This window comes from Macrobrachium rosenbergii, chromosome 23, assembly GCF_040412425.1.
Source record: "Macrobrachium rosenbergii isolate ZJJX-2024 chromosome 23, ASM4041242v1, whole genome shotgun sequence".
NCBI classification, from domain to species: domain Eukaryota; kingdom Metazoa; phylum Arthropoda; class Malacostraca; order Decapoda; family Palaemonidae; genus Macrobrachium; species Macrobrachium rosenbergii.
The window spans coordinates 21,953,693-21,966,511 of record NC_089763.1 but is presented as its reverse complement, the minus strand read 5'-3'; the positions used below and the strand labels follow the sequence as shown (position 1 = coordinate 21,966,511).

The 12,819-nt window shown below is 31.1% G+C and overlaps 2 protein-coding genes across 2 annotated transcripts; both read right to left on the bottom strand.

Annotated features, from left to right (window-relative positions):
* Window positions 1–702: 702 nt before the first annotated feature.
* LOC136851365 (zinc metalloproteinase nas-14-like) lies at window positions 703–12,601 on the bottom strand. Its single transcript, XM_067125419.1, has 10 exons — window positions 12,444–12,601; window positions 10,758–11,727; window positions 10,100–10,183; window positions 9,299–9,426; window positions 7,313–7,504; window positions 6,782–6,911; window positions 6,002–6,137; window positions 3,353–3,439; window positions 2,598–2,742; window positions 703–1,830 (listed from the first exon to the last, which is right to left on the bottom strand). The coding sequence occupies exons 1-7, from the start codon at window positions 12,486–12,488 to the stop codon at window positions 6,097–6,099; spliced, it is 1,590 nt and encodes a 529-aa protein (XP_066981520.1). The 5' UTR covers window positions 12,489–12,601; the 3' UTR covers window positions 703–1,830; window positions 2,598–2,742; window positions 3,353–3,439; window positions 6,002–6,096.
* On the bottom strand, window positions 1,593–3,434 carry LOC136851041 (procollagen C-endopeptidase enhancer 2-like). Its single transcript, XM_067125011.1, has 3 exons — window positions 3,353–3,434; window positions 2,598–2,742; window positions 1,593–1,830 (listed from the first exon to the last, which is right to left on the bottom strand). The coding sequence occupies exons 1-3, from the start codon at window positions 3,432–3,434 to the stop codon at window positions 1,593–1,595; spliced, it is 465 nt and encodes a 154-aa protein (XP_066981112.1).
* Window positions 12,602–12,819: the final 218 nt, after the last annotated feature.

Here is a 12,819-nt window from a genome sequence, read left to right as displayed (position 1 = left end):
ATGCGTATATGAAAATATATTTTGCTCTAATAATAGACATCCTCGCGCCCCATAGGGACCGGCTTCGCACCCCCTAGGGTTTCGGGCACCCCCGGCTAAGAACCACTGGCTGACCAAGTGCAAAGCTAGTTTTTGGAAAGGTATAATACCGTTGCTTTAATTTTGTTTTTACTTTAAAAACTTTAAAAAAGCGAGACGTGATTTGCCCTTCCTGAAATACCTGAGCAGCAACGATTGTCAGATGATTCTACTATATGTCTGAAATCTATCATTAATGTTTTGTTAGATATTCCAGGTATGCATGGGTTAAAACCACATTATATATGTATAAATATATATATATATATATATATATATATATATATATATATATATATATATATATATATGTATATATATATATATATATATATATATATATATATATATATATATATATATATATACATATGCATATACATATACATATATATATATATATATATATATATATATATATATATATATATATATATATATATATATATATATATATATATATATATATATATATATATACATGTACACACACACCCATATATATATATATATATATATATATATATATATATATATATATATATATATATATAAAATTGTGTCGAAATTGAGACATCAACATGGTTGTAAAACCACATTCCGGAGGTATAATAAAATGAAAAATATTATTATTCCATTTTTCGTCTCTTGACAAGTTTCTGTACATAAAGAGGACAATAAACATTATAATAAAGCTCGTCTGAGATACTATGGCCATGTAATGAGAAGAGAGGAGGTGGAACCCATCAAGAGAGCTAAGAACATGCCAGTGATGGGGGTGGGGGGAGGAGGAGTGTGGGGCGTCAGCGGATCAGATGGATGGAGACAGTTGACTCGAGTGGCCAACCCTGCTATACAGTGGGACCGATAAGGTCGAAAGAAGAAGAAGAAGAAGAAGAAGAAGAAGAAGAAGAAGAAGAAGAAGAAGAAGAAGAAGAAGAAGAAGAAGAAGAAGATAACAATAATAAAAATACAAAGAACAAGAAAAATAATATTCACTGAAACCTTTCCTAACTATTCTTAATAAAACAATGATTATGATTATTAATATGATCATTAATTTTATAGGAAATCAAACAGTGCAACGACTAAAAGATTTCTTTTGTTTATATTGTTTTCCATTAATGAGTCAGTATACATAATTAGCTCCATAGGCTTTCTGTTAGGCATAATTCTGCCATCCTTCTATTGACCAGTAAGTTATGTACCTGGTAGATAGTTTACTGTTGCGGTTAGTAGTCAGGATTAAGAAGAACCAGGAGCTAGTATCCCTTTCACCGAGATGATAGTAGGTTGTAACCTAGAAAGGATATTCTGTTGGTGCTTATAGTTTTTATTGCATTTATTCTCTCTCTCTCTCTCTCTCTCTCTCTCTCTCTCTCTCTCTCTCAGATCTCCAAATACACGCACAGTATTCAGATTCAATAAATCCAGCTGGTATATTTATGACCTCCCACTATAAAACAATTGCAACAACTGAATTGACGATAACGATGGAGCCCTTATAGGCCTAACTACATCAGGTATAACAAACCCAAATTAATACCCATGAGAATGAAAAATGTCGAACACAAATGCAACCTTGATGCCAAAGAAGGAACAACCACCGGATCTGAGGCTTCCGGACTCGACAAAAAGTGAACCTCTGCTCTGAAACCTTTCGATACGTTGTTGCGGACGTCCAAGTAGAGGTTCAGTTCATTGCCATTACTGGTAATCTCTTCTTCTTTTTTAAGGTCCTCTCCACAGTACCTGTTCATGAAAAAAAAAACGATATTTAGTAATATTTAGGATTTTTGAAGAATTGCATGCGAGGTCACTTTCAGATAAGTGTTTTTATAAACCTGTATCATTTTGGTCATACGAATGCATATCAGTACCTTTAAATGTGATTGATTTTTGCAAGATTTTACTTAACGTCACGGAACGACGTTCGAATCTAGTGTAAGACTGAGCAAAATGTATCTTTTTCACTGAAACTCACTGTACGTGTGTTAACCTAAGCAGTGAATACTGTGCCTGGTAGGTGTGTGTCTGCTGTGGGTTGAAGCCCTAGACTGAAGCCTCAGAGGAGAAAAGCATAAGACCTGCTACCTCATGGCAACATATTACTTGGGGAGTTAGGAAGGATGAAACCTCCTCCAGCAGTCAAAATATCTAACTATCTTAACGACTCAAAATTCTTTCACACTTTTTTTGGATGAGCTTGTCACTACAGAGCCTTAGATGCAGACGCAAGAGTATGAAGTAATTCTGATGTCTGTGTGAAGAATTCGAGGAGTTGAGAGGGAGTTGTTGTTATTACGATTACACGAGTATCTGGTAAAAAGGAACAAGTAGATTCTATATATATATTATATATATATATATATATATATATATATATATATATATATATATATATATATTTATATATATATATATATATATATATATATATATATATATATATATATATATATATATATATATAGAGAATAGAAGAAAGAAACAAAGATAGGCAACCAGCTGACACTCACACGTTGCCGAAGAACTCATTTTTTTGTCGTATCTCCAGAAAGGCATCCTCACAGTAGCGACCTGATTTCTCCAGGTTGAAAGAATCGAACTTCAGGTTGACCAACTGACCTTCTGGAGCCTGTATATGCCAAACGCACCAAGTATCTGTCACGAAATTCATTTATTAGTCTGTATTAAAAATTACTCGTAGTAGCATGAGTCTTATAATTGAAAAACAAATCCACAGTTGTGTATGGGTACAAATGCCATATTTAACAGTGGATTTGTATCTCACTAGTCAATATTTTATCAATAACTATTTGTAGTATACAAATTCATATATCACAATTTTGTTTCAAAGTATCAGCAATGAATTTATTCATTACTTATATTGTTTGCAAATATGAACTATTTTCAAATGCTAATAATAACTTTTTTATTTTTTAATATATTTTATATCTCTTATGCATATGCAGACATCTAAAATTTTATTTATAAGAAAAATATATGATCATGTTTTTAATATCCAGATGCATTTACAAAACGTTTTTCAGTAAAACAAATTTAATGTGTATATATATATATATATATATATATATATATATATATATATATATACAGACATCTAATAATTATATTATATATAAAAATAATATATATATATATTTTTAATACGAATATCAGATAAATAGGAAGACTGATAAAGAGAGAGAGAGAGAGAGAGAGAGAGAGAGAGAGAGAGAGAGAGAGAGAGAGAGAGAGAGACTGACATTACCATATTCAATTAACTTATCTTCATATGAAGGAGTCTCTATCGTGGTCTCAGCACGAATGTCCTTACTGCACAGCGGTAACATATTGGTTGAACAAACAATATATATATATATATATATATATATATATATATATATATATATATATATATATATAAATATAAATACATATATATATATATATATATATATATATATATATATATATATATATATATATATATATATATATATATATAATAGTAAGTTACAAACGTCTTTAATATTCAATTCGCTCTTAAAATAATATATTTTCATATATGTTACCGAAGGGAATTTTAGTTGATAATAGTTAGAATGCCAGGCTCGAACCAGTGAGGGACAAGAACTCCAGACCACAGTGACGCATTTTTAACCCACGCTGGCCGCGTGGTTAAATGCGTCCACTGTAGTCCTGAGTTCTTGTCCTTCGCTGGTTGAGCCCACGGGACGACGAACTTATTATCAACTAAAAATTCCCTTCGGTAACATATATGAAAATATATTATTTCCGAGGTAGAGCGAATTGATATTAGCGACGTTTGTAGCATTGATTGTATATGAATCACGGTGATGTGATGTCAAATATATATATATATATATATATATATATATATATATATATATATATATATATATATATATATATACTATATATATGTATATATATATATATATATATATATATATATATATATATATATATATATATATATATATATATGTATATATATATATATATATATATATATATATATATATATATATATATATGTATATATATATATATATATATATATATATATATATATATATATATATATATATATATATATATATATATATATATATATATATATATATATATGCATAAGCTCAACGTAAACATCATTAGCTAAGGAGGTATGAGTGATTATTTCTTGTAAAACGGAGATTTGAATTTGGGGAATTACTCCTCTTTTTAGACCTCTCTGTACTTTGTTGACATTCTTTATTATGCAAATATATAATCCTTTTTTGGTGAATATAATTTATAATGAAGGTTACAAGTAAAATTGTCTATATATAGTAGAAAATGCTACCATTATTAGGCTACTGTTAATAATAATAATAATAATAATAATAATAATATAATAATAATAATAATAATAATAATAATAATAATAATAATAATAATATCCCGGTCTACGACTATTTCCCTCTTCTGAGATGACACGTATCGGAGAGTTACTAGTGGAACGCAGTAACCAAGAAAAGTCAGTTATTAGAAAAATAGAGAAAACTCTTTATAAACTGGATGCAGCTGATGTTTGAAAGAGGGGTCTACTACCCACATATAAAAAATTATTATTATTATTATTTTTTTTTAACTGATGCTTTTATAAAATTACACTGTATAACTTCGCTAGAGTTAGGAGCATGCTTCATGTAAATTTTAATATACAAAAAATATAATCTTTGTTAAACTATTTGAAGGCAAAGTTTTATATATTGTTTCAAAAATATACAAAAATTATTCTCTATCTGTGAGAAAGAATTGGCAAAGGCGAGCTAAACTGGACTCTTATTTTCTGTGGTAAAGTACGTGTTAAACAAAAAATTTTGAATAAAGACTAAAAAGTCTTGATTTTAATGCTAATTTAACCTAGACTAACTTGACGTCTTATGTTTTATATCCTCAAAACAGGTGATTTTATCAGTCTTCCCAAAGAGATCAATGTCTTTTGACCAAAGTAAAGATTGATTAACCACGAAGGTCTTGAACAGAAAAAGATAAACCTGGCAACATAACATCAGCAAACCTTCCTTAACTTAACCTAGAGCAGACAGTTCAACCATACCGGAGAGGTAGGCTACCCTATCTGTCACTCTTTAGTAAAAGCCACCTACCTTAACCTAAACTAGAGCAGACAGTTCAACCATACCAGAGAGGTAGGCTACCCTATCTGTCACTCTTTAATAATCGCCATCTACCTTAACCTAACCTAGAGCAGGCAGCCCAACCATATTGGAGATGTAGGCTACCATATCTTTCACTCTTTAACAATCACCATCTACCTTAACCTAACCTAGAGCAACGGTTCAACCATACTAGAGATTTAGGCTACCTTATCTGTCACTCTTTAGTAATCACCATCTACCTCTGCCTAACCTAGAGATGACAGTTCAACCATACCAGAGAGGTAGGCTACCTTATCTGTCACTCTTCAGTAATCGCTATCTACCTTAACCTAACCTAGAGCAGACAGTTCAACCCTACCGGAGAGGTAGGCTATCCTATCTGTCACTTTTTGCTAATCACCACCTACCTTAACCTAACCTAGAGCAGACAGTTCAACCCTACCGGAGAGGTAGGCTACCCTATCTGTCACCCTTTAGTAATCGCCATCTACCTTACCCTAACCTAGAGCAGAAAGTTCAACCATACTGGAGAGGTAGGCAATCCTATCTGTCACGCTCTAACAATCACCATCTACCTTAACTTAAATAAAATAACTACCTTAACCTTACCTCACTTAAGAAACAGCCTCTCACCTGACAGGTGTTGTGATCAAGGCTCTCGGGCAGGTAAGATTAAAATCATTTAACCTGCCTGAGAAAATAATGCTTGGGTTTCTTTATTATTAACTTACCGTAATAATCTCTGACTTCTACGTTACCGCAGTCCGACCCGAAGGTTCCTCGTCGACATACGCAATCACATTTCTGGCCAAGGTATCCTTCGTTCTTACAGGGTCCCTTCTGAATTGCAAGAGGATCGCCAACGATCTTTTTGAGATATATATATATATATATATATATATATATATATATATATATATATATATATATATATATATATATATATATATATATATATATATATATATATATATATATATATATATATATATATATATATATATATAATATACATACATACATACATACATATATGTGCGTGTGTGTGTGTGTGCTCAGTGTGTGTAAGAACAGACTCATACAAACAATAATATGTATAGTATACATATAGTGCATATATATAATATATGTATATATATATATATATATATATATATATATATATATATATTAATAAAAAAACATTAACAATTCACTTTTAAATATTCAACCACCTATGGAGAAACCAATAATATATATAAATTTACTATGTATATAGTGCACATATAATATATGTATATATACATATATATATTATTAAAAAAACATTAAAAATTCAGTTTTAAATATTCAGTTTTAAATATTCAGCCACATATGGAGAAACTTGATTTTTAGAGAAATCCAGTTTTTTCCCGCTCAGAATTGCTTACAGCGAAAACCAGATTTTTAGCCACGATTACCATGAATAGGCAAATTGACGAGATATCATAAAAAAAAATTCATCAATCATCAATCACTCCAAGCACACTTACCCAAGCAACCGTAGAGTTTGTTGACAATCAATTTGTCCCTGTGTGAAATGCTCCCACCTGAACGTCCCAGAAGCCCTTGGTATTTGATGTCCTTCGTGGAGAAGGTCACTTTTCCGTCTCTCGAGGACCACTGTTCAAAAGAGAGAGAGAGAGAGAGAGAGAGAGAGAGAGAGAGAGAGAGAGAGAGAGAGAGAGAGAGAGAGAGAGAGAGAGAATTTTTTTTTAGAGATCTGTGGATTAGGAATGACATTGCTTGGGCATATATCTACCTTTTAAAAAACTAAATGCTTAAATATTGTCGCAGTACTATAATAATAATAATAATAATAATAATAATAATAATAATAATAATAATAATAATAATAATAATAATAATAATTCAAATTGGTAGTCATTCATAATAATAATAATAATAATTCAATTTGGCAGTCCTTAATAATAATAATAATAATAATAATAGTAATAATAATAATAATCCTCATCATCATCATCATCATCACCATCGTCACCAATCATCTCGCCAGTCCTTACCACGCCGTGAGGCTGCATAGCGGACAAATAATCGAAGGGAACGTTGGAATCCGCCAGTTCGTCGACCTGGAATTTCGGGAATTCGTCGTTGGCGTTGTCCTGGTTAATGTGCAGGTATTCGTCTCTGTCGGGTCTCAGGAACTGGTAATGGATTCCCAGAGCGATTCCTAGTCCGCGAACGATCTCTTCCTTCTGCGTGAGTGGGACGAACGCCAGATGAGTAGATAAATAAATAAATAAATAAATAAATAAATAAATAAATAAATAAATGTATAAATAAATAATATCAGTAAGTGATAAAATGAGAGAATAAGTAAATAAGTGTTTTGTGTCGTCTAAAGCATCCTCACAGTCGCCATCGTATGTGACTCATTTCATTAGGTATAGGGAAATGTAAATGAAAAATTATGAATATTCAAGTCCATGGTTCTGTTTAGAGTTATATTCAGTCGTCGTATGTAAATCTCTCTCTCTCTCTCTCTCTATATATATATATATCTTTTATATATATTATATATATATATATATATATATATATATATATATATATATATATATATATAAATATTTATATATATATATGAATATGTAAATTTTGAATTATTTGTATATAAAAAGAATAATAATGAATGAATAGCTTCATGTATAATCAACATGAAGAGAAAGACATTTATAAAAACTCAAAGCTTTTAAAAATTAAATTCAAAAATTTATTTCCATAAAAACTCAACTTGGCTTTTAATCATGCAAATCTAAACTATACACATATTTAATTCATTACGCGGTTAGTAAACACCACCATAACAAACAATGGATATAATGACAGGACAAACGAGGGTAATTGTAAGGAAGAGCATAACAAACAATGGAGATACTGATAGGACAAAAGAGGGTAATTGTAAGGAAGAGCTTCGCACAGAGATATTGTTTGTTATTGAAATTTTATGACTGACAAATTTAGAAAAGGGTGTACAAGTGCAGTACAGGTGAGATAACTTGAGAAATCTGCCGAAATGGTCTTTTGTTTTTATGTTTTTACGTTAATCCCAGAGGTGTTGGTACTGCTGTAAACATACAGAGTCCCGTTGAGCTTTTCTGCGTAAAACAAACAAAAGATAATCAATTGCTTAAATTATTTCATTATATTTTTCACGTTATCTCACCTGTACTGATTCATATGCACCCTTTCCTATATTGTTTAGAACAAAAATTTAATGAACTGAACAACATTCCGTGCAGAGTTCTTCCTTAGAATTACCCAAAAGAGTTGAAATGAAACTTTTCTTCGAAGAAGCGTCTGTCAGGAGAGCGCTTTGAAAATAACCGAGTTGAAAACCGGTTTAGCAGAAAAACGTTTGTCGAGACAGCGCTTACGAGTTTGAACTGTTTAAGAACCACTGTACTTCCGGATTAAAACTCTTCTAAGCATCTCTCAGAACAGCGCTGTGAAAATGATCGAGTTTGTCGAGAACCACTGAGTTCTAAGCTGTCGGCAGCGAAAATGATCGAGTTTGAAAAAACCAAGCTAAGAGTTTGATTAAAACTAAGAGTCTGTAGAAAGTTTGAAAACAATCGAGTCTGAAAACACCAGTTTAAGAACCACTATATTTCTGGATTAAAACTCTTCTGTAGAGCGCTTTGAAATGATCGAGGGACAAACCCGGGTTTTACAAATGATCGCAGCATTTTGAAAAAAGGTTTCAAAACTCCAGTTGAAGAACCACTGACTGATTCAAAAAAACTCTTAAGCACCTGTTGGGGCAGCGTTTTGAAAATGATCGGGTTTGAAAGCTCAGTTTAAGAACCACTGACTGTTCTAAGCATCCGTTGGGGCAGCGCTTTGAAAACGATCGAGTCTGAAAACTCCAGCTTAAGAACCACCGTATTTCAGGATTAAAACTCTTCTAAGAGTCTGTAGGGAAAGTGCTTTGAAAACAATCGAGTTTGAAAACTCCAGTTTAAGAACCATTGTATTTCTTGACCTACCGTTTGGCATGACTTGTGAAGAAACAGGGTCTGTGACCTCTCCTTCTCTTTGCCGAATCTGAACAGACAGCGCAGGGGATGACTGACGATGTTCAAGAATTCCCACGTCCCCAGGATCTTCTCGTTCTCTGAGTGGAATAATAATAATAATAATAATAATAATAATAATAATAATAATGTAATAATAATAATAATAATAATAATAATAATAAAGATTTTTTCGTGGTGGTAGTTTTATTTTACGACTGTTGCAGTTGGTAAGGTGAGAAACTCTCAGTGAATATCTATCTATCTATCTATCTATATATATACATACATACATACATATATATATATATATATATATATATAAAATATATATATATAGTATATATACATATATTTATATATATATATATACATATATTATTTATATATATATATATATATATATATATATATATATATATATATATATATATATATATATATATATGTATGTATATATACATATATATATATATATATATATATATATATATATATATATATATATATATATATATATATATATATATATATATATATATTTATATGCACACACACACACACACATACACATATATATATATATATATATATATATATATATATATATATATATATATATACATACAATGACAGAGTTATAAATTTTTTTTTTCATAGTTACCTCACTGATAATAATAATAATAATAATAATAATAATAATAATAATAATAATAATAATAATAATATAAACAATAATGCACCAGGTCTAGATATTTATGGATAATTACCAACCTGCGGTGACTCTTACGAAGTCTATGCAAGTGGCAGAGTCCCACTCCGAGATCGACTCCTCAAACAAGCGAACTAACGCTGGATCTGGGGAAAAGAGAAAGGCAGAAAATCGTTAATAAATTTATGCACAACTACAGACGCACACGCCCCCGGACATACAGACAATATCTGAACGTCTCCAAGTTTATGCATGAATATTTAATGGCGCACACATACCTGTATCTGAAATTTTTTATCACACCGTGATTTATGTACAATCATGAAGCTATAAATGTCGCTTAATATCAAATTCACGCTACCTCGGGAATATCCCCGATGGGGAATTATCATCGAAGGGGAATTTATAAGTGATAAATGGACTGGTACCGCCGATAAGTATCCGTGTCGTGGCTTCGAGACTCGGCAGTACCAATCCATTTATCGCCTATAAATTCCCCTCGGTGATAATTCTCATCGATAATCCTGAGTAGCGTAATTTGATATTGCTGCATTTGTAGCTTCATGATTGCATATATATATATATATATATATATATATATATATATATATATATATATATATATATATATATATATATATATATATATATTATATATATATATATATATATATAATCAAAACAGTCAAACCAAAACAACCACATCACCTCACAACCTACCTGTAATCAGAAAGCGATACGGAACGAGAGGGTACCCCGTTTTCACCCCGTACGGCCACAGACTCGAGCGATCCCTGGAATGGAGGGTGGAATCGAGGGTCCCATTCCCTGGATGAGGTTCACAGGGGCCATCTTCATCCTGACAGTCTTCGGAACTTCTCCTTTCCACCGAGTGCCCCTCTGCATTTTGGATATCTTCAGCCCACTTGGCTAATTCCTCCGCTGTCTTCATCGGCTGTTTCGCTTTGTCCTCGTTGTTGATCGCGAGGGTAATAGATTTGTCGTCGGTAGATGGAAAGTCTTCCTTCCAGCCTCCATTGTTAGAGAAGTCTTCTTCCTTATCTTTGTTAGCTTGGAAGTATTTTTCCCAGTCTTCGTTACCATTATCAGAGTATTCTCCCCCTTCCCCTTTATTTCCTTGGTAGTCTTCCTCCGAAGACCTGCTCCTGGTACGGTCTTCTACTTTACTTTCATTGCTATGGGAATACTTCTCTCTTACGTCATCATTTCTTACCTTATCTTTCTCACTTCCTTCATTATTAGAGTATTCCTCATTTTTATCTTGATTTCCTTGGTAATCTTCCTCCATAGAATTGTTCCTCAGGTAATCTTCTCCCTTTCCTTCATTAGGAAGGGAATACTTCTCCCTTTCGTCATCAGCAGAGTATTTTCTTACCTTGTCTTCCTCCCAGCTTTCAGTATTAGAGAAAGATTCCTTGGCACCTTTGCTAAGTAATTTTCTGTTCAAATACGCATTGATAAAGCGATATCCCTCAGTTTCTATAGCGAGTTCTTCTGCTCTATCGTCCCCTTTTGTAGGAAAGTATTCTCCTTTATTTTCATGAATAGATAAGCTATCTGTTATATTCTGGACAGTTTTATCAACTCGGAGAGTAGGATCAAGTGTTGGAAGTGTTGCCATCGCATGCAGAATGTTTTTCTTATCCTCCGCTCCCGCGGCCGCAATGCCCTAGAAAATTAGAGGGGATAAAAGATAAAAATAAGTTTTTTTGTTATCGAAGCAATTATTTTTTTGATTCTTCAGTAAATGTGTTAGTTCACAGTGTATCTATTTCAGGAAATACTATGGTAACTTTTAGAATTGATTCTTTACTTTTGCTTTGATTATCATACAATGTTAGTTTTCTCTCTGAGATCCTAATTAGTATGCCATGGGGAAATTTATTGGCTTGGAATTTAAAGTTTTGCTGGGCCTTTTTGAGTCTCTCACATTAAAATAACACAAAAATGCCTTTCTTTAAACAATTATATAAACATGATTTCATTGACTTAATTCCAAACAAAATTTATTATGCATATATATATATATATATATATATATATATATATATATATATATATATATATATATATATATATATATATATATATATATATATATATATATATATATATATATATATATATATTATATATATATGTATTATATGTATATATAGATACATATATATGTATGTATATATATACTGTACATATACACACACACATATATATATATAAATTTATATATGTATATATATATATATATATATATATATATATATATATATATATATATATATATATATATATATATATATATAATAATAAGGCACTAAAAAACTCTTGAAAGAAATATCTCACTATACGTAAATGAATAATATTAAAGAGATTACCAGTACTTACGGGAGATGCAAAAGCCACTAATTGCAAAAAAATAATCTGCAACATTTCTTCAAAATAACCCCTACAATCGAATATCACTGAGCAACTAAAAATGTTTCCCTTTTCAGCGGTTGAATTCTTCAGTTATCAAACTCAGGCTCCCGAGAGATCGTGCGTCGAGAGTCAACACTGAGAAAGATTCCTTGGGGCCAAAACAAATATTGCGGTGTTTTGAAAACATTCCCAACATTTTTGTCATTTGTTATCTTTCCTTTGGCTTAATGAATTTAATTTTTTTCTTCACGTGCAAGTGGAACAGTTATCAAATAGAGGTGTGACAATAGTAACATGCGGCTATCTGAACTCAATGTTTGGTACTTATATTCTTGGACATTTG

Excerpts from the sequence above, each read along its gene's own strand:
- LOC136851365 (XM_067125419.1), bottom strand. The coding sequence starts at position 12,488 with ATGTTGCAGATTATTTTTTTGCAATTAGTGGCTTTTGCATCTCCC. Across the intron at positions 11,728-12,443 it reads TAGTGGCTTTTGCATCTCCC|GGCATTGCGGCCGCGGGAGC; the intron begins GTAAGTACTGGT and ends CTAATTTTCTAG. Across the intron at positions 6,912-7,312 it reads CTATGCAGCCTCACGGCGTG|TGGTCCTCGAGAGACGGAAA; the intron begins GTAAGGACTGGC and ends TCTTTTGAACAG.
- LOC136851041 (XM_067125011.1), bottom strand. The coding sequence starts at position 3,434 with ATGTTACCGCTGTGCAGTAAGGACATTCGTGCTGAGACCACGATAGAG. Across the intron at positions 2,743-3,352 it reads AGATAAGTTAATTGAATATG|ATACTTGGTGCGTTTGGCAT; the intron begins GTAATGTCAGTC and ends ATTTCGTGACAG. Across the intron at positions 1,831-2,597 it reads AATGAGTTCTTCGGCAACGT|GTACTGTGGAGAGGACCTTA; the intron begins GTGAGTGTCAGC and ends TTTCATGAACAG.